The sequence below is a fragment of the Leucoraja erinacea genome, chromosome 8 (genome assembly GCF_028641065.1).
Source record: "Leucoraja erinacea ecotype New England chromosome 8, Leri_hhj_1, whole genome shotgun sequence".
Lineage (NCBI taxonomy): Eukaryota > Metazoa > Chordata > Chondrichthyes > Rajiformes > Rajidae > Leucoraja > Leucoraja erinaceus.
In genome coordinates, this window is record NC_073384.1 from 47217474 (window position 1) to 47241711 (window position 24238).

The 24238-nt window shown below is 42.2% G+C and overlaps 1 protein-coding gene across 1 annotated transcript in view; it reads left to right on the forward strand.

Moving 5' to 3' along the window:
* Positions 1 to 24238, forward strand: part of LOC129699659 (protein kinase C epsilon type) — a 418244-nt gene that overhangs the window by 379876 nt on the left and 14130 nt on the right. The window contains exons 12-14 of the mRNA XM_055639643.1: positions 2932 to 3070; positions 7452 to 7640; positions 22356 to 22502. Of these exons, the coding sequence (XP_055495618.1) occupies positions 2932 to 3070; positions 7452 to 7640; positions 22356 to 22502 (475 nt within the window). The remainder of the gene's footprint in view (positions 1 to 2931; positions 3071 to 7451; positions 7641 to 22355; positions 22503 to 24238) is intronic.

The following is a 24238-nucleotide window of genomic DNA, read 5'->3' on the forward strand; positions in this document are numbered from 1 at the left end:
AGGATGGACTTGGCAGCGACTAGAACAAAGTCACGGTGGCTGCTGAGAACAAAAACCCAACAGTTCCGTGTGGCGGCAGACCGGTTTGCCGCTGCAAAGAAGGTTCTGGCAGGCCCCTGCCTGCAGGGGAAAGGCTGGGAGTTCCAAAGAGTCGAGGGGGGAGCCACGGGTGACGACGGACACGAGGAGTGAACCGGTGGGAGAGGGACCTGGGGTATTGTCCCCAGTGCCTTCAAGGTCACCTCAAAGAGGCGCCCCCCGGGTACACAGGTGTCCGGCGAGGAGAGGGACGTCAGGTCGCAGGCCTGCAGCAGGCTGGGGCTTACCCGGGCTTACAAAATGTGGGCTGGACGTTGGACATTTTTGTTTTCGTTGTCTTCAGCGTCAAAATATGGTGACTGTGTATTTGTGGGTTATGCATAAGAATTTCACTGTACTGTGCATACGTGACAGTAAAGAACCATTATGTGTGCGTGGTGGTGCTAGTAAAGCTGCTGCCTCACAATGTCAGAGACCTGGACTCAATCTGACCTTGTTTGCTGAAGGTGTGAACTTCGCACATTCACCCTGCATTCCTATGAATCTCCTCAGAGAAGAATCTCCTCTCTTCGGTTTCGTCCCATTTTCCAAAGACGTAACAGTTAGTAGGTTAATTTGACCAAGTAAATTGCCCATAATGTACTGAATCTGTAGTTGTTAATGGGAATACGGGGAGAATAAAATGGAATTAGTGTGGGTTTATCATAAAAAAAACAATGGTTTATGTTTGGTGTGAACTCGGTGGAATGAAGGGCCTGTTTGCATGCTGTGTCCCTCCTGACTTTATGAATTTAAAAAATTGAATTTTCCGTGGTATCTCTGGTACCAAGTTCTCCGCTGAAACCTAACTGACATCAGCACCAATGGAGACAATTTATTCTGTGTCTCATAAATCCTACTGCCATAGGGAAAGATAAAGAGAGCAGAATCCAGTTCTCAGGAAACTAGCACATCAGTTCCATAGACAAAGTCCAATATCCTCAATGGGGTAGAGGTGAATTGGACAGTACCTTGGCTTATGGAAGGACTGTTCAGGAACCTGTTTACAAATGTGGAACAAGCTGTTCCTGAATCTGGTGGTGTGCGCTTTCAAGTTTATGTATCTTGTGTCAGACAAGAGCAGGGATAAGAAGGAATGATGGTGTGCAAGACTTTGATTATGTTGGCTGCTTTTTATTTCCTGATCATGTTGGTATGTCTCTGTGTGTGAAGTGTGCCACAACCTTTACTAGTGGAAGCTCTCCCCTATTTAAACGTTCAGCTGTTCGTCATAAAAAAATACGTTTTGCCATTTTCTTCTTTGATAGTTAACAGGAGAACAAACTAAATTTCTGTAATTATTAAATATATTTTGCAAAGAAACGTACCCAACTTTGAAAACTACCTTATCAGAACATATGTAAATACCAGTCTAAACATCAGAGCGTTTAATGTATTTTCCCCATATAATGTGGTCAGATACTTAAAAGTGTATAGAAAGTGCAAGCCGATTAAGGCTGCCTTTTAACCATTGGGTTTCAATTATAATATCATCTCAATCTGTATGGCCAAAGATGAAAGCAGTCACTTTCAAATTTAAAATGAGGTTTATTTCTTTCTTTCAGAGAGCATGAATATACAGTTATAACACTAGTTTAATTGAGTTTATGTTGTTATTAGACTCCGACCAGTCATGATTTAGGGTCTGGACTTCAAATAAACATCAGTCAGTGAAGTAGCAGATCTTTGCTAAATATAATTAGGTCTCCCTGCTGCACAGTGTCATCAGGGTCTATCAACGCATTGTCCAATGTTGCCAATAGTATACAGACACAACATTTTCAATACATATAATAGGTAAGGCTAGTTTGTTTTATTTTCTGTAGAATTGCTGCTTCCAGATTATTGTTGTTATTTTACTTTACAAATAATTTAAAAGGCTAACCATGCATTTATATATCTTTAGCAGTGTCCCATTGAAATCATCGGTATACTTTTGAAGTATAGTCACTGTTGTAAGAGAAATGCAGCACTCCATTTGTGCACTGTTAACTTTCACAAACAGTAATTTCTTAAACGAGAAAGTGTTGAAGGCCCTTGAGCTAATAGGCTGCCCCCTAGAGTGATAATGTAAGTAATTATTGAGGTAGTGGATGGGTTGGTTGTAATCTACCACAGTTCCCCAGATTAGAAAAGCACATAAAAATGAGGAAGATAGACAGCAGGAATCTTTAGGCTGGTTTGCTTCACAATTGTCAATGAAAAAATACTGTAACCTGTTATTAAGCCATAGAGACAGGTATTATTAGATAGGTATATTTCCTTGTAGGTTTACATACTTGGCTAATAAATGAATTACAATTTCAAATGAATTATAATTTATGATTTAGGTAAAAGGTGTAAAGGGATATGGGTCAAATGAAGGCAAATAGGACTAGATCAGGTACTTACTTCAATCGGAATGGATGAACTGGGCCGAAGGCCTGTTCTCATTGACTCAAGCATGTAACTCATTGACTCTAAAGAGTTGGCATTCATTGTTTTCCATGAATGCAAGATCTTATTGAAGGGTAAAGTAGGCGCAAGGGCCCAACTGGCCATTCCTGTATTTAATGTTTTGGAGTCAAGAGTGTTTTATTGTCATACTAGACCAAGTGGGACCCGTTGGGTCCCGTCCCCTCAACGCCCGGTTGCGAGGGGGGGAGGAGGGGGGGTGTACCCGAGTGAAGACCCCCTCCCCCCAAGGGGTCCCACTTGGTCTAGTATGACAATGTACAGGCTTATAAATCAGAGGCCATGAACTAAGACAGGACTGAGAAATGCAAGTGAAAATGCAGGCTAAATATCCAATAAGACCTGCAAAAGTGTCATAATGTGTTGCCACTATATTTAAGATGTTTGTTTGCCTTACAGGGATCTGAAACTGGACAATATTTTACTGGATGCTGAGGGTCATTGCAAGTTGGCTGATTTTGGCATGTGCAAAGAAGGCATTCTGAATGGCATCACAACTACAACTTTCTGTGGCACACCTGATTATATCGCCCCAGAGGTATGTTGGATATCCCGCCCCCATGTACTGTATGTGCTAGCATACAATACTACATTTGCTCCTACTGTGAGTAAACTATAATTTACAGCTGTTTATACATTAAGATGTTCAAAAGTTACTGTTGCAATCTTGCCGTGGAATATTAGATGCCAACTGGAAAATGTCAAGAGATTAACATTTATAATTGGATCTCCCCCAGTTGATATAATTTGTTGGATGTTGTGTGGAGAATTGTGAGAAGGACCCATAGTCTAGAAATTAAACCCTTCTGCACTTTCCAGGCCCAGGTCACATTCTTCAGGAAATTGTCCCAGACATTTTTGCCTTCATTCACCTCAGCATGCCTGACATTTTCTCAGCATCCTTTGAGCTCCTAATAATATCACATATTGTAAAGTGGATACTTGCTACGTTGTAAGCAGAAATTGGAACTTTTGGGAACAAGTTATAACATAGAATATAACATAGAACAGTACAGCACAGAAACGGGCCCATCAGCCAGTAATGTTTGGGCTGATCATGATGCCAAATTAATCTGATCTCATCTGCCTGCACATGATCTATATCCCTGTATTCCCTGCACTTCCATGTGCCGACCTAAAAGCCTCTTAATAAACACCATTATCATATCTGCCTCCAAATCTTTGCGGGCCCCCCCCCACCTGTGTAAAAATACTTTGTCATGCACATGTCCATTAAACTTTACCCCTCTCACCTTATAACTATCTCCTCAAGTGTTGAACCTTTCCACCCTGGGGAAAAAAGGTACTGACTGATCAATGCCTCTCATAATTTTATATAACACTATCAAGTCTCCTCTCAACCTCTGATGTTCCAGAGAAAACAATCCAAGCCTCTCCAACCACTCCCTGCAGCTGAAACCCACCCATCCAGGCAGCATTCAGGTCAACTTCCTCTGCACTGTCTCCAAAGCCTCCATGTCTTTCCCGAAATGGGGCAACTAGAATTGCACACAATACTCCAAATGCAGCCTTGCCAAAGTCCTAGGGGCTGCATCATGACATACACCCTTCCTCCAGCAATGAAACCAAGCATAACATAGGCTTTCTTTACCACCCTATCTACGTATGCTGCCACCTTCAATGAGTTATAAACCTGAACTCCAAGATCTCTCTGCACATCAATACTAATGACAATCTATAACTAACTAAACCTCTGATCTTGTGCCCTTCCGGTTTACGGGGTTTTTCTATTTGCGCAAAAACGTTACGTTTCGCCAGGTTACTCGCCGGTCTCCTGTGCTGTGAGTGCAACATGTTTCGTTCCGATCGGTGGTATATTATAAAAGTTATCGAGGTTTAAAAATCTTAAAAACCGCACGTGTGCAGATTCCTTTAGTCAGCGCCACGCAGATTGGTCTCTTCTCCTGTCAGCCAATTCAACAGCCGGGATGGTGATGCCCCTTCATGGGCCACCGACGGCAGCCTGTCCCGCCTCACTCACAAAGCGGTGGCCTGTCCCGCCTCACTCACAAACTCCTCTCTCCCTCCTCAAGGTAACTTATCTATTGTCTCCCCCACCACCAGCGGTGGCCGCGGGGGGGTTCAGTGGAGGCCCTGGTCCCGTCTCTCTCTCCCTCATCGCTTACCTCTCGCCTGCCCTCTGCAGCAATGGCGATCCCGTCTACCTGTCCCCCCGGGTCTGTCTCCTCCGCCGCCGTTGTTGTGGTAACTCACCCTCACGGCCTTCTCGAGGAGATCTTCTCCACCAACTCATCGAAACTCGTGGTGCCCACCATGACTAACACCGACTCCATTCCCCCCCCTCCCCGGCGACGGCAGTGAGCAGGTAGGCGGGTGGGCCGGGTGGGGATGGGCCGAACGGCAGCAGTGGGCAGTTGGACAGCACGGAGATTGGACATAAGCACTGCTGCATCAATGCAAGGTGAAACCCAGTTTCTAAACCTGTGGCTTGGCTTATTTACAAAAAGATGCATCTCCTTTCAATGAATATGAAGCACTTCTCAGCATGTTGGTCATTAAATTTCTCAACAACATGTTCTCTGCTAGTTTGTTTTTCCCAGTAGATTTGCCAGCAAAATGTGCAATTTGTATTGAAATCTCATTTTCCTACTCTCCTTTTAGTTCTTCCCATTCCTTTCTGTTACAGAGCAGCTTCATAATTAAAGAAACATAACAGCATTATAAATAATAGCTTATTCATTCTTGGGGTGGTGAGTTAATCTGCTGCCTGTGAGATGGTAGAATTTTTCCTCTATATTGAAATAGGTATAGTCTATTTTTGATAATCAACTACATCCATGCAACTAAAACTGTTCACTGAAGAGCAGGTTAGTACCCAGACAAAATTATAATGAACAAGTGTAAAAAGCCAGTTGATAAGTTATTTATTAAATTGTATTATGGCAGGAGTGACAAAACAGGAGACCAAGTGTGAGCTGATGGAAGTTACTAAGATGCATGGTGATCATATCTGCAGTTAGTCTTGGAAATTCAGACACCAACACCAAGATCAATTAAGAAGCAGAAAGGTTAACTGAATAATTTGTTCCAAGAGGCAGCCACACCACTTAGAATTGATTTTTCAAAATGGACATGGTCTTATTGAATGGCAGAGCAGACACCAGGGCTAGACACCTGACGTCCTGCTTCCTGCTTCTGTCTCTAGTGTTGAGTTAAATAGAAAACAATAAACTTCTCCCAGTGATTGAAACAAAACTAATAAACAAAACAGAAAATGCAGGAATTACTCAGCAGGTCAGGCAGCATCTGTGGTGAAAGTAACAGAGTGAATGATTAAGGTCACTGACCGTTCTTTGGAACTGATGATGAGTCATTGATCAGAAATGTTGATCATGTTGCTCTCTCCACTGTTACTCCCTGACCTCCAGTGAACTGAAAATGAAATTGTCCAGAAGTCTACATGTATATCACATAGTGGGTCATCATATTAGCCAGCATTCGCAGCTTCTTCCTACATATAGATGTCACCGTATATCTTTTGTTACCACACATCATTACGTGACAATCATGTGGTTCATTATCACTATATAAAATATTTATATCAATATTTGATTATTTCTTTGATTCCCCAGCTTCATTCATGAATTAAAAGTCGACAAACAGTTCTATACATCAGTCTTGGCACTACAAAATGCTCCTTTACTGAGCATCCTTTAGAAAAGCTGAAGTCAGAATCTTATACAGGACATAACATTATCATCAAATGTTCATCCTATAACACAGTTACACTGCACATTAATGAAGCTAAATCAGTTGCAATTGAAATGTGATCTGTGAATATTTCAAATGCTGATGTTTTTAAGATGGCTGTTGGGTATTTGATAATGGAATTGTCTACAGATGCTGATCTATCACTGAAGTGAACTGAAGACCAGGAATGCATATTTTGTAACCATTGGTAACTTTGTCCCACTGTGTCCTCAGAGGGTGGTGACTTTAAGTTCAAGTGCTGAACTTGAACATGTAATCCAAACTGACACTTTATTTCAATGCTGAGGGTTCCGTTGAATGGGTGAATTTTTCAACTGACATCCCATCTGCCGGCAAAAATGTCATGGTATTATTCAAAGATCAAAGCATTCTTCATCCTGCTGTTTGGATGTTATTTATCTGATCATTTCATTGCTGTTTGTATGTTCTGGCATTATCTGAATTGGATTCCAGATTGTATCCATTTCCCAAGTGAAGTTCCCAAGGTTTGAGCACAATATCTCAACGTGAATATTGTCCATCAATTAAAGGAAGGGAGAATGGATTGGAAACTTAAATGCATATGGGCGTATACCTACTAATGTTTAATTTCATCCCGTTTTAATAGACATTTTTAAAAGTACAATATATATCACTTCCAAACAGAGGTGAAGTTTATATTTAGTAGGCTCCAAGAATGAATGGGAACAGATTGGCAGCTCAAGATACACCATGCCTCCCACAAACCCACCCAACCCTCTTCCACACCCATAACCTCATCTCCGCAGTCATAATCATCCAACCATTGAGTTCAACTGAATGGGAGATAAGATCTTGCTGTTTAATGACAACTGATCCTGTCATGTGCCTATTTGTTACTTCTGCCCAAATTAATCTAACCATTATGATCTTGAAATGTCCAATAAATTTGTGTGTTGACAATTGTGGTTTTTTTTCTTATTAAAGATGGTTTGAAATGTTTCTTTAGCTATAAATTACATTAACTTTCCATTTATGTCCATCTGGGGAAATTCATCAGAAATATTGGAAGCCTTAATGATACATTTTATGAGTGAAGGAAGTAGTTGAAAGATAAACACTCTCAAAGTAATTCTCTAAAGTAAGTAATGAATTGTTTCAGGGTGGCATAGTACTTGCATCTAACATCTATTTGCCTTTCTGAACAGATCCTACAGGAGTTAGAGTATGGCCCATCGGTGGATTGGTGGGCTTTGGGAGTCCTAATGTATGAGATGATGGCTGGACAGCCACCTTTCGAGGCCGACAATGAAGACGACCTTTTTGAATCCATCTTGCATGACGACGTGCTCTACCCAGTCTGGCTCAGTAAGGAAGCAGTCAGCATTCTGAAAGCGGTGGGTTCCCTTCACCCTCTTAATGCCCCTCACCTTTTCCCCCATTGACTTTGCTTTGGGTTAGTTGTAATTAAAACAGGATTTATTAACTTTGAGTATTTACCAGTGGGAGTTGAAGCACAGTTCATAATGCCACAGATAGGACAGAAGGGCTTGGGATAAGTTACACAACTTGTGGGAAAGGACAGAATGTTTTGTGATGTGTATATGTTTGTACTGGCTTATTTATATCATTGAGATTTTTTTTCTTGTCTCTCTTTACACAGTAGAAAAGTCTGTTCTGTTCAAACGTATCAACTCACAAAAACAGAATCCTTCTTTCTACCAGCTGGTACTCCAAACCTTTACATTTTACCTTAAGTTCTCAAGTATTACCTTACTTTACCTTAAGGCATCAAGTATATCAAGAGTGTTTCATTGCCATCTGCACTGGGAACATAAAAGTGAAATTCTTATTTGCCGCAACGTTTCAGGCACAGTGACGTAACAAAACAGTGAATAAATATACAAGACAGATACAGTAAATATCAATAATACTACGTAACCAGACATACTTCAAACCAAAAGTACGTACTGTAACCAAACAAAGTCCACAGTAGATCGCAGCTGAGTTAGGGTGGTGGAGTGTGGTTTACGAGGATCATGGTTGATGGGGAGAAACTGCTCTTGAACATGGAGGTCACGGTTCCCGAGTTCCTGCACCTTTTTTCACGATGGTAACAGTGAGATGAGAGTGTGGCCAGTGTGGTATGCCTTTGATGATATTAACTACCTTTTGAGACAGTACTTTTGAGACAGACTGTAGATCCCTTTGATGGTGGTGAGATCAATACCTGTGATGCACTGGGCAATGTCCACCCCCTTCTGCAGCCTCCTTCATTCCTGGGCATTCGAGGCATCTGGGCATCCAGTCAGTGTGCTCCCTACCGTTCACCTGTAGAAGTTCGATAGAATATTCGGCAACAAGTCAGATCTCCACAATCTTCTAAGGAAGTAGAATGGTCTATGAGCTTTTTTGTTTGTGATTGCATCAATATGCTGATCCCAGGACAGATCTGTTGTAATATGCATGCTCACGAACTTGAAGCTGTTGAAGGTCTCCACTACTATTCTGTTGGAGGCAGGTTCATGGGTCCTTGGCTTACAGTTCCTGAATTGAACAATCATCTCCTCCGTCTTGCTGATGCTGAAAATGAGGTTAGACACAAAATACTGGAATAACTCAGCGGGTCAGGCAGCATCTCTGGAGTAAATGGATCGGGGACAGTTCAGGTCAGGACCCTTCTTCAGACTGATTGTTGAGGGGGGAACTGGAAGCAAGAAAAGACCAGGACAATTCAGGACCGGCAACCGATGACCTCTGGCATTGGAGTGAGTTGGTTGTTATCCTGGCATCATTCAATCCAATTATCAATCTCCCTTCTGTACTCTGACACATCATTAATTTCATGAGCAACAACAATGCTAGTGTTGGCGAATTAAAAAATTAAATTGAAGCAGTGTCTGGCCACACCATCCTGGGTATAGGGAGCGCAGAGCAGGGGACCACACATACGGTCTTGACGTGCTCCTGTGTTGATGGTCATTGAGGTGAAAGTTTTGATGCCAATTTGTACCAACTGTGGTCTGCCAACAAGAAAGTCAAGGACCCAGTTGCATAGGGAAGAGTAGAGACCCAGTTCCCTCAGTTGAACGATGAATGACAGGCTGATGGATATGTCCTTATTGTCCAAGTGGGCCGGTGCAGAGTGAAAAACTAGCAGAATTTCATCCGCTGTTAATTTGTTATGGCAGTAGGAAATTGTAGCAGATTGTAGCAATTGTGGCAGAAATTGTGGCAACATGCCAGGAGCATCACAACCGGAGAGTATTCAGGTGAGCGGGGCCAGGCCCTCCAGCAGACCTGGGTCACCTGCCATGGACTCTGAATCCGGTGTTGAGGAGACCTGGGTTGCCTAGAGCGAGGAGGGATTGTGAACAACCGCCTAGAGCGAGGGGTCTGTCTAAGAGAGCCGTTAGAGGGTGAGCAGGGCCGTCGGAGGGTGAGAGGACTGCCCGAGAGTAAGGAGGGCTGTCGGAGAGAGTGCGGACCGATGGAGAGCCATCAGAGAGTGAGGAGGGCCACTGAAGAGCAAAGAAGACCATCGGAGAGCGAGGAAGACCATCGGAGAGCGCGGGGACCTCCGGAGACGGAGGAGGCCCATCAGAGATTGTGCGGATGGACAGAGAGCTGTCAGAGAGCGAGGAAGGCAGTCGAACAATGAAGGGGGACCTGGAGGGAGGGAAGGGGGAATGCTGCCACTTGTGGCGGCAGACAGTAGATAGGACTGCTCGGTGAACTTTTGTCGGTGCCAACAAATGGGGCAACACTCGTGTACTGCCTAGATCAGGTCCACTGTATGATTTTACCAGCTTGTATGCAAAACAAAGGATTTGACTATACCTAGGTACATGTGACAGTAAAGTATAATTGAATCAATGATTCCAGGTTCTTACCATGGCATCCGTTGATATTCATTTTAACCGGTTTTCTCAAAGTGTGAGTTCCACCGGTCAATAGACTTTGAGACTCGTCACCTTACTCTTCTTGGGCACTAGTATTATGGATATTTGTTTTATGTTCGTGGGGATGTTGGACCAAAGTGATGAAAGGTAGAAGATACCTGTAAAAATTCCAGACATTCGGTTTAACGTTATGGGGTGCGTTGATCTGCAAACAATAACATTAAACCTTAATAATTAATCAATTATTTCCTCCACAGTAAATTGATTTTCATTGCAGATTTTGCTCTCAATACCATGTAAAAACTGAGGAATAGTCGATACCTGAGGTAGAGCAACAACCAAAGGATCAGCGACATTGAGTTTGAGATTACGCAGGAGTATGAAAGAGATGTGTAGGATGGAACTGCGGATGCTGGTTTAAACTAAAGATAGACACAAAAAGCTGGAATAACAGCAGGTCAGGGATCATCTTTGGAGTAAAGGAATAGGTGACGATTCGGGTCGGGACCCTTCTTGAACCGAAACATCACCTATTCCTTTTCTCCAGATATGCTACCTGACCCGCTGAGTTACTCCAGCTTTTTGTGTCTGGTATGAGAGAAATGTTTCTCCTGGTAAAATGTGATAGACATGAGGATGATAGCATAAAAATATAGGTGTACATTTTTTCTGCCGGGTTGAAGGAGTAGGTCTCAGTCAACCCAACTTCTGGGCACAGACACAATGCCCCTTGAGTTGAGTTTAGTGTCTTGTCACGTGCACCAAGGTACAGTGAAAAGCTTTTGTTGCATGCTATCCACTCAGTGGAAAAAAAATACATGATTACAATCGAGCCATCCACAGTGTACAGATACATGATAAAGGGAATAATGTGAATAATGTTTAGTGCAAGATAAAGTCCAGTAAAGTCTGATCAATGATAGTCCAAGTGTCTCCAATGAGGTATAGCTCAGGACTGCTCTCTGATTGTTTGTACGATGGTTCAGTTGCTTAATAAGAGCTGGGAAGAAACTGTCCCTGAATCAGGAGGTATGCGTTTTCACATTTCTGTGCTTGTGCATGTGATAAAGTCATGACAGTTTGGCTTATTTGCCCGATAATCTTCCAAAGGCAGTAGGCAGTATGAGGACTGCATTGTAAGGTATGTGTCTCAACAACGGTGTTTTGTATGAGGCAGAGTAGGCTCAGAAAGAAAGATTTACCTTAGAATTATTAATGACTTTGAGCTAAAGAACTCATCATGATGTTTCTGCAGAAAATGTAAAACTTTTTTTTTAAACAAATGAAACAGGAACCTGTTCCTGCTGATCTCTGACCATAAAATCATAGCTGCTCAATGTGGTATGTCAATTCATTAGTCCAATATGCAGGTAGAAGTATTTCACAAGAAGTGAAAGTAAATAGATAAAAAGTCTGCCATTTAAGGATATATGATCAAACCAAATGGCATCTCAACAGAAAAAAACAATTAATTACACATCCATGTTTATAGATAAATGGCATTTATCTATAAACACTGGCATTTAGGCTAATCTGCAAATGTCTTTTCATTTTTAATTTAAGTATTTCAAATGTTTGGAGCTTTACATCCTGTTAGTAATGTCTTTCTTTCAGTTGTCTATTTGCTTCATTTTATTTTCATTTATTCTCTTGCATGATTTTTATACCCTGTCTCTTGCTGCTGTACGCTCCTGCTGTGCATGTGAAAAAGTCATCACACATTGGCTTGTTTGCTTGATGATCTCCACCTGGAGCTGAGCCTGACAATATTATTAAAGCTTTTATGAACTCAAATACAAGCATTATTCAGTATAGTTGATTTATTATCAAATCAAATGCAAAACTTTGTTTCATTTAGTCTTGACAATAGAACATGAAGAAATCATGGAAGTTTTGCCTCACTGTCAAATCACTTCATAGATTCCATACACTTTCCTTTCCCTCATATTTGCGTGCATCAGGACCCATCCTCCCAACATCTGTCCCTATGTGCACAACCACATGCTGTGTTCCACCAAGTTACTGAATAGTGATAAAAAGCAGTGATCTTAGTAATGTTTAACCGCCTGTGAAACAGAGGTACAAAGATCAATAGCCGAGTCCTACTTCAACATTCACTAAAATCAGCTAGTCCAATACAGGGCGAACGTCCTGGATCATCCAATGGCTCAGCAACACATCAGGCAAAACACTTAAAAACTAAAAATACATATTTAACATTTCACCAAACTTAATTATTCTTCTCGGACTTTTGATGGAAATTTTCAGCACCTCACAGCAAAAGCACCAAATTTGGACTTAGTTATAGCATGCAATTTCTACCGAGAAAAGAAGATGGCTCAGATTGTGAATAACCCCTACTCTCTTTTTATGCACTTTTTTAAAAGTATTTTCTTAAAGTTAAGGAAAGATGGTTGGTTGAGGGGAGAGCGACATCTGCAGCAAGTGCATTTTATCGGGCCTCAACCAAACTAGTTAAGAAAAAGCCTTGTTGATTGTGAAGATTAAATGTAGTAAATGAATGTACCACCGTCTGATTGTGCTTTTGTGATTAATGAGTGGTTACCTCAATACTATAGAAATACGTTAACATATTCAACAAAACACAAAGAGGTCACATTGGAATTGGTTCTTCCTGTGCTGAGCAATCACAATTTTTGTGTCTGTGACTAACATTCATACAGTGCCGATATGAAACGTATAAATTAAAAACCTCCCTGGATCTATTTTATGTTGTGCACGTCTCATTGCTTGTGGGTCTGTTTGGCAAATGTTACTTACATATGGCACTTCCATAACTTTTAGCCTGTTTTTCCATCTCTTGAAAAATAATTAATGTGCTTTTTTGGAAGACGTGACCCTATCTTTTGTAAGATAGCATTGTGTCATTTTGGTGATAAAGACAATTTTGTTTGCTTTTATATGTAATTCTAAGAACCAAATGAAATCATGGTATGAGTGGATGCTGCACTTTTCACTCCGGTGACACGTGATTATCATGGTGTCAATTGCCTGATTGAAACTGCGTTCAAAGCAATTTCTAAGGTCTTTATCAATGCTTTTATTTTCCCCCTGAGAGATTTTCTTAGGAGCATTGCTGTCTTTTATTGTGTCATTAGTAATCCTACAATTAACAAAGTATAAGTTAATATTACACATCGTTGTTGCCAGAGAAACTGCCGAGCGTCGAGTCTCTGTAGCTTTTTTGTTGTCTAGCTTCTTGTCGCTGTATAGGTGGAGGAGAGGAAAGGCACTGAAATTAAGTGAGTGTCTGGGGAGATTTATTTTTTGTCTGTTCGCTAACGATTTAAGTTGGAAGGTTTGGTTTCCTAACATTGTGCAGTTTTCCATTTGATCTTGAATGACTCAGTTGTAATATACTATCTTTGAAAAGTTTAGACTAAAATATAGTTATCTTACTTTGGAAATAAAAATGCCTTTTGTGCAGACCTGCCAAAATCCTGAAATTGAAGCATGTAGATAAAGTTACTTACATTTTTAATTTTCATGCACAAAGATGAACTGCTCGCAATTGTTAGTAGCAGCCCATTCACTGAGTATATTTTCCATCAGTGGCAGTAACCAGCAAACTGACATACTCGTATGATCATAGGATATTTTGACTAAGTTTATATTTGATTTAAACCAGATATTAAATTTAGGAAAGTAATTTTGCTAAGCACTTGCTTACAACCAGACCAAGGGCAGAATTGATATGTGAGAGACCAAGTTGCATGATGATAATTTTTATTTTGAAATTTTATATGCTGGTTTATCCACAATTTTGTGTGGTAGTTTCAGCCCCTTTACCTGTTCTGGCTGGCTACAGCCAAGAGCAGATATGCACTAATTGCATTCAGATTTTCCTCCAACCCATGTTTCCTGTTGTTGATGACAAGCACTCCAATTGTTTTTCCAATCCAAGTGTGTATCCTTTTAAATTCCATCTTCCCAGCTTTACACACCCAATCCCACTCCGACCATCCACTCTAGCCTTGTCAACAACTGGGAAGTACTGCAGCCCCTGTTAAGCATTTCACGAAGAATGGTTAGTAACTCGGTCTGGATAGTAACTGGACACACAGATTCAAATCTGCACCTTAAATTAATTTCAGCCACAGACTGTATCGTACAGAAAAATGTAGTTAAAGGTATGAAAGTAAAACCAGGATAAAATCTTGCATTGAAAAAATATTCATAACATTGGTTTTAGATAGATTAGATGTATGTGACATTTAACCAGTAACTTAATAACTGAGTGTAAGTATAATCTAATTGTCAGTGAATGTTCATTGATATCATTCAAATATGATTGAATTAAAACATCTTGAGATTTATATAGAGGAAAATAAGAAGCCACTTTATGCAGATCGTCTTTGAAAAATATCTAGTGGACTGTTGGGTATAAAGTTAATCATGCCCCTCCTTCATCAGTGACTAGAGCTTAATTCAGCCGAGATAGACACAAAGTATAACTCAGCAGGTCAGGCAGCATTGCTGGAGAACATGCATAGGTGCCTTTTCGGGTCGGAACCCTTGAGTCTGAAGAAGGGTTCTGATCCGAAATGTCACCGATCCATGTTCTCCAGGGATGCTACCTGACCCGCTGTGTTACTCCAGCATTTTGTGTCTATCTTTAGTATAAACCAGCATCTACAATTCCTTGCTGTTATATTTAATTCTGCCTAGAATGGAACAAATAAATTCTTATATCTATCACTTATAAGGATTCTTCAGAAAATTAATTTGGGAATGGCTGAGCAAGCTCCTGGTGGGTTGAAATTATGAAATTATTCACTCAGAATTATTTCAGAAATATAGATTAATAGTCCATGTTTGGTTTGGAATTCTTTCCGTTTTGCACCTAATGTATGTTTCTGGTGCTAACGACATAATGGCAAGTCATATATTAGTGCAACTGGAGGCGTGGGTTCGTATCCCACTTCTGACACCATGTAAAGGAGCTTAGTCTGACGCACTGTAGCCTTTACTAGAGCCTTTATTATAGCACCTGGCACACACGTCCCAGCACTGGCTGCATCCAGCCTTCAGGCGTACCAGGACAAAATGGGAGGAAGAAAGGGGAGGATATCATAGTTATACTGATATGATGGGGCGTGTTAATGGTGATGAGGTAGCTACATTATAGGTTGCATGCATAAACCATCTACAGGTATTAATATGGGTAATTATTTGTATAGTAAGAATGGATGGAGCACGCAAACCTAAACACAGACCTGCAAATATGGCCACTGTAGGGAAAACATGCGGGGGAAAAAAACAAAATTAAAGGCCGCCATTAACAACAAAATATATGAACTGATAATTCCAATAGAAATAAGTGGGTATGATCTGATAGATTTGCAGAGGCATGGTTTGCAGAATAACCAAGGATTGGAAACATTATTCTGGGACATTTGACATCTTAGAAAAATAACTAAAAAGGGAAAAGGTATGGTGTGGTCCTTTTCATGATGGATAAGGTTAATGAGGAATGACCTTAGATCAGAAGGTCAAGAAGTAGAACCAGTTCAGATGAAGATAAGAAACCACAAGGGCAAGAAGTCAATGGTGAAAGTGATTAATAGAGTAGTATCTAAGAGTAGATATATTGTAGAACAGGATACACATTGACCAATAATGGGGACTCATTAAAAAAAGGCGCCTCAATTATCCTGGACAGCTTGAATCTTCGTGTGGATTGGACATCGCGGATTAACAAAGTAGTTTGCAGGATGACACCACATGATATATCTAGACAGTTTTGTAATACAATACCTCGTGGACGTAACCAGGGGACGGACGATTTTAGATCAGCTCATTAGATAGGGTTAGTGAATGCTGACAAACCCTCTGGGGAAAAGTGATAGGGAGGAGGTCCAGCTCCTAGCAGCATGGTGCGCTGACAACAACCTGGCCCTTAACTCCAAGAAGACCAAGGAGCTAATTGTAGACTTCAGGAGGTCTAATAATAATAATAATAAATTGTATTTAATGGGCGCCTTTCAGACATCTCAAGGACACCTTACATAGTAATCGGAATAAAAACATATAATCGGAATAAAATAAGTAATAAAGACATCACAGAGACACAAATTAAAAACAGAATTCAATCCAAAAACAGAAAATCAAAAACACAGTGTGAAGAGAGAGCAGTGGCAGCCAAAGCGCACCAGCGTCCACTCTCTCTTCACGGCAGCCATCTTGGACACAGTTAGACAAAAAAAATCATCCCCCCACAGTGGATAGCATGTACACCCCCATCCACATCAACGGGACGGAGGTGGAACGTGTTTCTAGCTTCAGGTTCCTGGGGGTCAACATCTCCGGTGACCTCTCTTGGACCCACAATACCTCAACTCTGGTCAAGAAGGCTCACCACAGCGTCTCTTCTTCTTGAGGAGACTGAAGAAGGTCCATCTGTCTCCTCAGATCCTGGTGAACTTCTACCCCTGCACCATCGAGAGCATCCTTACCAACTGTATCACAGTATGGTATGGCAACTACTCTGTCTCCGACCGGAAAGCACTGCAGAGGGGGGTGAAAATTGCCCAACGCATCACCGGTTCCTCGCTCCCCTCCATTGAGTCTGTCCAAAGCAAGCGTTGTCTGCGGAGGGCGCTCGGCATCGCCAAGGATTGCTCTCACCCCAACCATGGACTGTTTACCCTCCTACCATCAGGGAGGCGCTACAGGTCTCTCCGTTGCCGGACCAGCAGGTCCAGGAACAGCTTCTTCCCTGCGGCTGTCACACTACTCAACAATGTACCTCGGTGACTGCCAATCAGGGAGGTTCTACTGCAGTTGTACAGGGTCTTGGTGAGACCACACCTGGAGTATTGCGTACAGTTTTGGTCTCCAAATCTGAGGAAGGACATTATTGCCATATGAGGGAATTGAAGGCAATATCTCCAAGTTTGCGGATGACACTAAGCTGGGGGGCAGTGTTAGCTGTGAGGAGGATGCTAGGAGACTGCAGGGTGACTTGGATAGGCTGGGTGAGTGGGCAAATGTTTGGCAGATGCAATATAATGTGGATAAATGTGAGGTTATCCATTTTGGTGGCAAAAACGGGAAAGCAGACTATTATCTAAATGGTGGCCGATTGGGAAAGGGGGAGATGCAGCGAGACCTGGGTGTCATGGTACACCAGTCATTGAAGGTAGGCATGCAGGTGCAGCAGGCAGTAAAGAAAGCGAATGGTATGTTAGCTTTCATTGCAAAAGGATTTGAGTATAGGAGCAGAGAGGTTCTACTGCAGTTGTACAGGGTCTTGGTGAGACCACACCTGGAGTATTGCGTACAGTTTTGGTCTCCAAATCTGAGGAAGGACATTATTGCCATAGAGGGAGTGCAGAGACGGTTCACCAGACTGATTCCTGGGATGTCAGGACTGTCTTATGAAGAAAGACTGGATAGACTTGGTTTATACTCTCTAGAATTTAGAAGATTGAGAGGGGATCTTATAGAAACGTACAAAATTCTTAAGGGGTTGGACAGGCTAGATGCAGGAAGATTGTTCCCGATGTTAGGGAAGTCCAGGACAAGGGGTCACAGCTTAAGGATAAAGGGGAAATCCTTTAAAACCGAGATGAGAAGAACTTTTTTCACACAGAGAGTGGTGAATCTCTGGAATTCTCTGCCACAGAGGGTAGTTGAGGCCAGTTCATTGGCTATATTTAAGAGGGAGTTAGATGTGGCCCTTGTGGCTAAGGGGATCAGGGGGTATGGAGAGAAGGCAGGTACGGGATACTGAGTTGGATGATCAGCCATGATCATATTGAATGGTGGTGCAGGCTCGAAGGGCCGAATGGCCTACTCCTGCACCTAATTTCTATGTTTCTATATCTGAATATATTCCTTATATTCTTAATTGAAGCAACTTTGTTCTTGATGTCCATGATTAATGTGATGATTTTCCCTGGAAAGTGCGACAAAACCTAAAACCAATTAAAAAAATCAGTCAATGATTAAGTAAAGAAATGCATCAATATTTGAGTTAAATGAAGTGACGTTTTAAAATATTTACTGAAAGACTTTTTTTATCTAAGTAAATGACCCGAGCCACGCCTTGGGTTATATGTTAAATTCTGGGTATGTTTTTTGTGGAATAAATCCACACTTTTAATTTGGGAATATTTTTCTAAAAACATGTTATAGTAAATCACTGTAACACTCCAACTATTTAGAGAATTATATGTAAATGCTTTGGTCTTCGGCCAACAGGAAGACTGCGGGAGTAAGTAAAGGGCCTGTCCCACTGTACGAGGTAATCGAAGAGCTCTCCCGAGTTTAAAAAAAAATCAAACTCATGGTAAGTACGTAAAGTGTACGTAGCAGCTACATCAGAGCTCGTGGATGTCTCGTAGCGGATCGTAATGCAAACGGCAGGTACTCGGGAAACGCGGTAACTCGTGAAGTTTTTTCAGCACTGTGAAAAATGTCCACGAGAGCCCTGAGTACCTACGAACGGCTATTACCGTAATTCTCTGAGTTCGAATCAGGGGAAACTCGTGAGAACTCTTGAATTACCTCGTACAGTGGGACAGGCCCTTAAGAGAACATGAGTAGGTTAGCAGATTAGCAACACAGGCCATAAAATAATATCTGCTGTTCCATGCACAGAATGCAATGTGAAATGAGAAACACCCAAGGTATTAAAATCCTTATCAGAGTGGCAAATTGAGAAAGTTAGAGATACATATGTACAGCTCTTTCAAGGTAAGAATCCAAGATTACCAATAGGCCTTACAAATGGCAGGTCAGTTGCAAAGTGTGACTTTTAACACTGCACCAATTTTGTGTGAGTGGGCAGCAATGCGGACTATCTGCCCAAAATTGAAGCCATGGGGATTTTCATTGCCTACAAATAGTCAGTTAGGCTTGCATCGAACTTGGTGCTTTGCAGATCATGAAATGTGGCAGAAAATCACTCAGATTAGGGCATAAAGTCATAAGTGATAGGTGTAGAATTAGGCCATTCGGCCCATCAAGTCTAGTCCGCCATTCAATCATGGCTGATCTATCTCTCCCTCCTAACTCCATTCTCCTGCATTCTCCCCATAACCTCTAACACCTGTACTAATCAAGAATCTATCTCTGCTTTAAAAATATCCACTGACTTGGCCTCCACAGCCTTCTGTGGCAAAGAATTCTACAGATTCACCACCCTCTGACTAAAGAAATTCCTCCTCATCTCCTTCCTAAAATAATGTCCTTTAATTCTGAGGCTATGACCTCTAGTCCTAGACTCTCCCACTAGATTGCTGGAAACGTGCTGATACCAAGTAAGTGGCATGATCAACGGCTAGGGCGATCCATGGAAGAGGTATGTGTTGAGTAGGAGAGTCCTCAGAGTTAGATGGTGGGGTAGTCGAGGATATCACAAAAAATATATAAACCATCCATTTAGGACTGCTCAGCTACCATGTCCACTTCCCAACGTCATCACGGAGGGGAAGCCCTTGCAAGAAGGCTGCTCAAATTGTCCAAAGATATTTGGCAGACAAACCCCAAAAGCCAATACCTGGTGTGGGCAGGTACCTTCACTGTTCGGGAAAGGAGTTTCAAGAGTGAGTAAGTAAACTGGGCAATTTTAACAACCTGGCTGACTGGCTTTTGCTGAGAGGATAGGTAGGATACTAAGCTTCGTTCTACCCCAAACAAAAGCTTTGTTCGGGATGGGGTAGAGCTTCTGTAGAGTTGTGTAAGCTGCGCTCATCCAGGAAAGTGGAGATCATCTTATCGTGCGTGGGAAAGAACTGCAGATGCTAGTTTAAATCGAAGGTTGACAAAATGCTGGAGTAACTCAGAGGGGCAGGCAGCATCTCTGGAGAGAAGGAATGGGTGATACTTCAGGCGGAGACCCTTCTTCAGACTCATCCTATCATGCTCCTGACATGGATGGTGGAGAATTTGTGTAATATCAGGAAGCAAGTCACTTGCTGCAGAATACCTAGCCTCTAACGTGCTTGGTATTTATTTGGTAATGAATTATGTGAAATGGATGGCAAAATCACTATAAAAGGTCAACCCAGATGAATGCTCAAAAATGTTGCATAAATAATTGGTTTGGAATCCAGGATTAGGGCTACAATGAGATGCTCAAATCTCGGAAAATTACATAATGGAGAAAAACTGTTTGCAGAACAAGGATTTATTCAAATTTCTCCCCACTGCTCAATTCCCATTCCCCTCTTCGGAAAGGCCATGGTTGCCAGCTGTCCTCAATGTTCTGTTCATATGTGAAGCGGGAGGTAGCAATGACAAGTGATGTGAAACATAAAATATGTTTGGTCCCACCATCTCCATCTTTCATTCATCGAGTAATACAGCTTGGAAAAAGGTGCAACTTGCCCATGCCAACCAAGGTGCCCCATTTATGCTAGTCGCACCTGCCTCCCCTTGGTCCATATCCCTCTAAACCTTTCCTATCCATGTACCTGTCCTAATGTCTTTTAAATGTTGTTATAGTACCTGCCTCAATTACCTCTTCTGACAGCCCGTTCCATATGCCCACACCCTCTGTGTGAAAAGGTTGCTCTTTAGGTCCCTATTAAATCTTTTCCCTCTCACCTTGTTACATTCATGTACAATTTTTAGCTGGATCAGCTGAGAAAATCTTTCCTCAACTATGGACTTCCATTGTCTGTCATGATGTTACCTTGAGACCAATTCCAGTGCCATTATTGTCATTCCCAATTGAGTCACCTATCCCAGTATGGGTCAGGATTCAAAGATTGAAGAAGCTTCTCTTCATTGCCTAGCCTGTAGTTTGTTGAATCAGATTGCCTGAGTTTTATAATGATGACTTTGTTTTCATGGTATTTTTTTCAAAGCTATGTAAGTCAAGCAGTTCTAAGAAGGCCAAATTGTCTGCCTCCACTGGATTCTGCCCAGAATATCAGAACAAAACTCTATTACAAAAGCCAAATACCTGCAGTTACTGAAATTTAAATTAAGAATAGTAATTGCTGGAAACAGAAATAAAATGTAATGTGTTGTGTTGTTGATCTTACATCATATGATACCAATGACTCCAGGTTTCTTTACCCATTGAGCTGTTGAGCACAGAAAGTCCTGTGATCCAAGGATTTTATTGCACGTTCTCTTGCTCGGTGTAAGTTAGGTTTCTGCCAGTGCTCCATTAAAAAATAATTCCCAATGTTAATTGTTAATCTGGCATAGGATATGCTATTTTTAACTTTGTAAACCCCAAAATTGTGATCAGGGCCAAAATCACATAATCTGCTCTCTTCTCTAAAGTTAGTAACAAGGATTTTTAATCAGGTTACACAATTAGTTCACATGAAGAAAGCTTTTTGGCCATTTGAACTTGCCACCTCAGAATGCCAGAACTACTGTTTTCCCATTACAACATCAGGTTATTTCCTAACAGAGTCAATTGTCTTAGTTTTAACTATGCTTCCTGGCAATCCATTCCAACTGTTAACCACCCTCTATGTAAAGAAATACTTCCTGGCACCTGTCCTTTGAAGAGTTTCAAGGAGCCAGACTTCAGAAGATTTGGGAAACCACGTGTTCAGGAACCCAGGTGATTGTCAGACTGAACACAGAGCATATGTTTCTTTGAACAGTTTGAATAACTCCCTTACAGAATAGACTGTGGCTGACATCACACTGAATCTCGTATATAATTGCATTCTAAACAGACTAAATATTTGGCCATCTACTGTGTAAAAATGGATTTAATAAAAGTCCAATCACTTTACGAATTTTAAAACTGATCTATATGATCTATAACTTACTCTGATCAAAGAAGAACAAACTGTAACTGTGTTTGCATCCTACAAACCTATTTTTCCACAACAGCCCTGTTTATAAATTGACAGCCTAAAAAGCCCCATCATTATAGTTACCTCTAGGATATTCATAAAATCAGAATCATATATTGATTTGGAATATCCTTATTCATCCTTTCTGGCTTCAAAAATTTTCTAATCACAGACTGTTATTTCCAGATTGCTGCCTTTTGTTTTTGGCATTTTTGAGAATTAAAAACCTTAACATTTTCTGCAAAAGGTAACATCATATTGTGGATCCTGCATTGTTCCAAGTGAACTGACAGTTACATCATTTGTTATGGCTCTCTTGCACTATTGTATATAAGGACATACTATGTGTTTGATTACATTGTCCATGAAATGCCATACATTTACAGTATTTAATGTCTGTCTTTCTCTATTTCAGTTCATGACGAAAAGCCCAAATAAACGTCTGGGCTGTGTTACATCACAAGGTGGGGAAGAGGCAATTAAACAACACCTATTTTTCAAGGAAATTGACTGGGTGCTGTTGGAACAGAAGAAAATCAAACCCCCTTTTAAACCAAGGATAGTAAGTGCATTGTCTTGCAGTTTATTTACATGTAAATACATTTACAACATCGCATTATACATGCGGATGTAGAACTCATTAACAGTGCTTTTATAGACTGTAAAGAAGAATATTAATTACCTGTTTTTTTAAATATCTTCAAAACAAATTGATTTTCTTTAAGCCCTTTCATGTTTGTGCTTTACTAGACTAAGTGAGACCCCTGTCCCCCACTCACCCGTCCCCCAACGTAACCCATCCCCCCACCAATATTCCACCCCCAATGCCCCCAATACTGCGCAGGCACACTCATTTCCCCTCATCCCCCCCTCTCTTCCCCCTCCTCTTGTAACCATCCCCCTCCCCTTCCCCCACATCCCTCCCTCATTCCATCCCACAGCTCAACATAGCCCTCCATAACCCCTCAACTCCCTCAGGCACAGCTCCCCCACTTTTCTCCCTCATCCCCCCCCCACAGACCACTCCCTCTTCTCCCCTCTATTCCCCACTCCTACCCCTTCACCCCCCCTTCTTCTTATCCCCTCTCCCCTCTCCTCACCTCCCCACTTTCCCCTCCCCCACCCCCCTCTCCTCACCTCCACCCTACCCCACCTCCCCAGGATCTTTCCCCTCCCTCCCCTCCCCCATCCCTCCCTCCCTCCCTCCTCTCCTTTCCCCTATAAAAAGCCCTCCATCCCTCCATCAGCTCTGCAGTTCCTTCCTCCACAGGTCATTCATTGTTAGCTGTGGTTTAGATCCCGTTGACTTGACGATTGGACCAGTTTGTATTGTGTGTGTGTGTGTGTGTTACTCAAACTCCACGCAAACTGCTCGGCCACCCTGAAACCCGACTCTCCCTCCCTCCCTCCCTCTGCCCAATCCGGCTCAGCCGCTGCTCGGCCCATCCCTGTCCGACCGCCCGCTGCTGCCGCTTGGCCCATCCCTACCTGCCTGCCTGATCGCTGCCGCCGCCGGGACGGGAACGGGGGGGGAATGGAGTCGGTGTTCGTCACGGTGGGCACCACGAGTTTCAATGAGCTGGTGGAGAAGATCTCCTCCGAGAAGACTGTGAGGGCGAATTACCGCAACTTCGGCGGCGGAGGAGACGGACCCGAGGGGACGGGTAGACGGGACCGCCATTGCCGCAGAGGGCGGGCGGGGGAGAGGGGTGACTGATGAGGGAGAGAGAGACGGGACCAGGGCCTCCACTGGCCCCCCCCGCGGCCGCCGCCGGTGGTGGGGGAGACGGTAGACAGGTTACTGTGAGGAGGGGAGAGAGGAGTTTGTGAGTGAGGTGGGACATGCCGCCAACGGTGGGGCAGGAAGGGGGCGTCGCCATCCCGGCCTTTGCATTGACTGACAGGAGAAGAGACCAATCTGCGTGGCGCTGACTGAAGGAATCTGCGCACATGCATTTTTAAAGATTTTTGAACCTCGATAACTTTTATAATTATACTACCGACCGGAACGAAACTTGTTGCATGCGCAGCACAGGAGAACGGTGAGCAACCTGGCAAAATATCATAGCGGTATCGCGTACCGTTTTTGTGCAAATAGAAAAACCCCACAAATCAGAAGAGCACAAGATCAGAGTTTCAGTTATGTATAGATAGAAGATAGATATCCATTGTATGCTAAGTTCTATGTGAACACATATTATTCTGTTTTTAATGGGGTTGTCGTAAACAGCAAGCAATAGAAGGTTCATACAAGTTGAACGGTTTCTGTAGTGGTTACCAATAGTTATTTCCTAAACT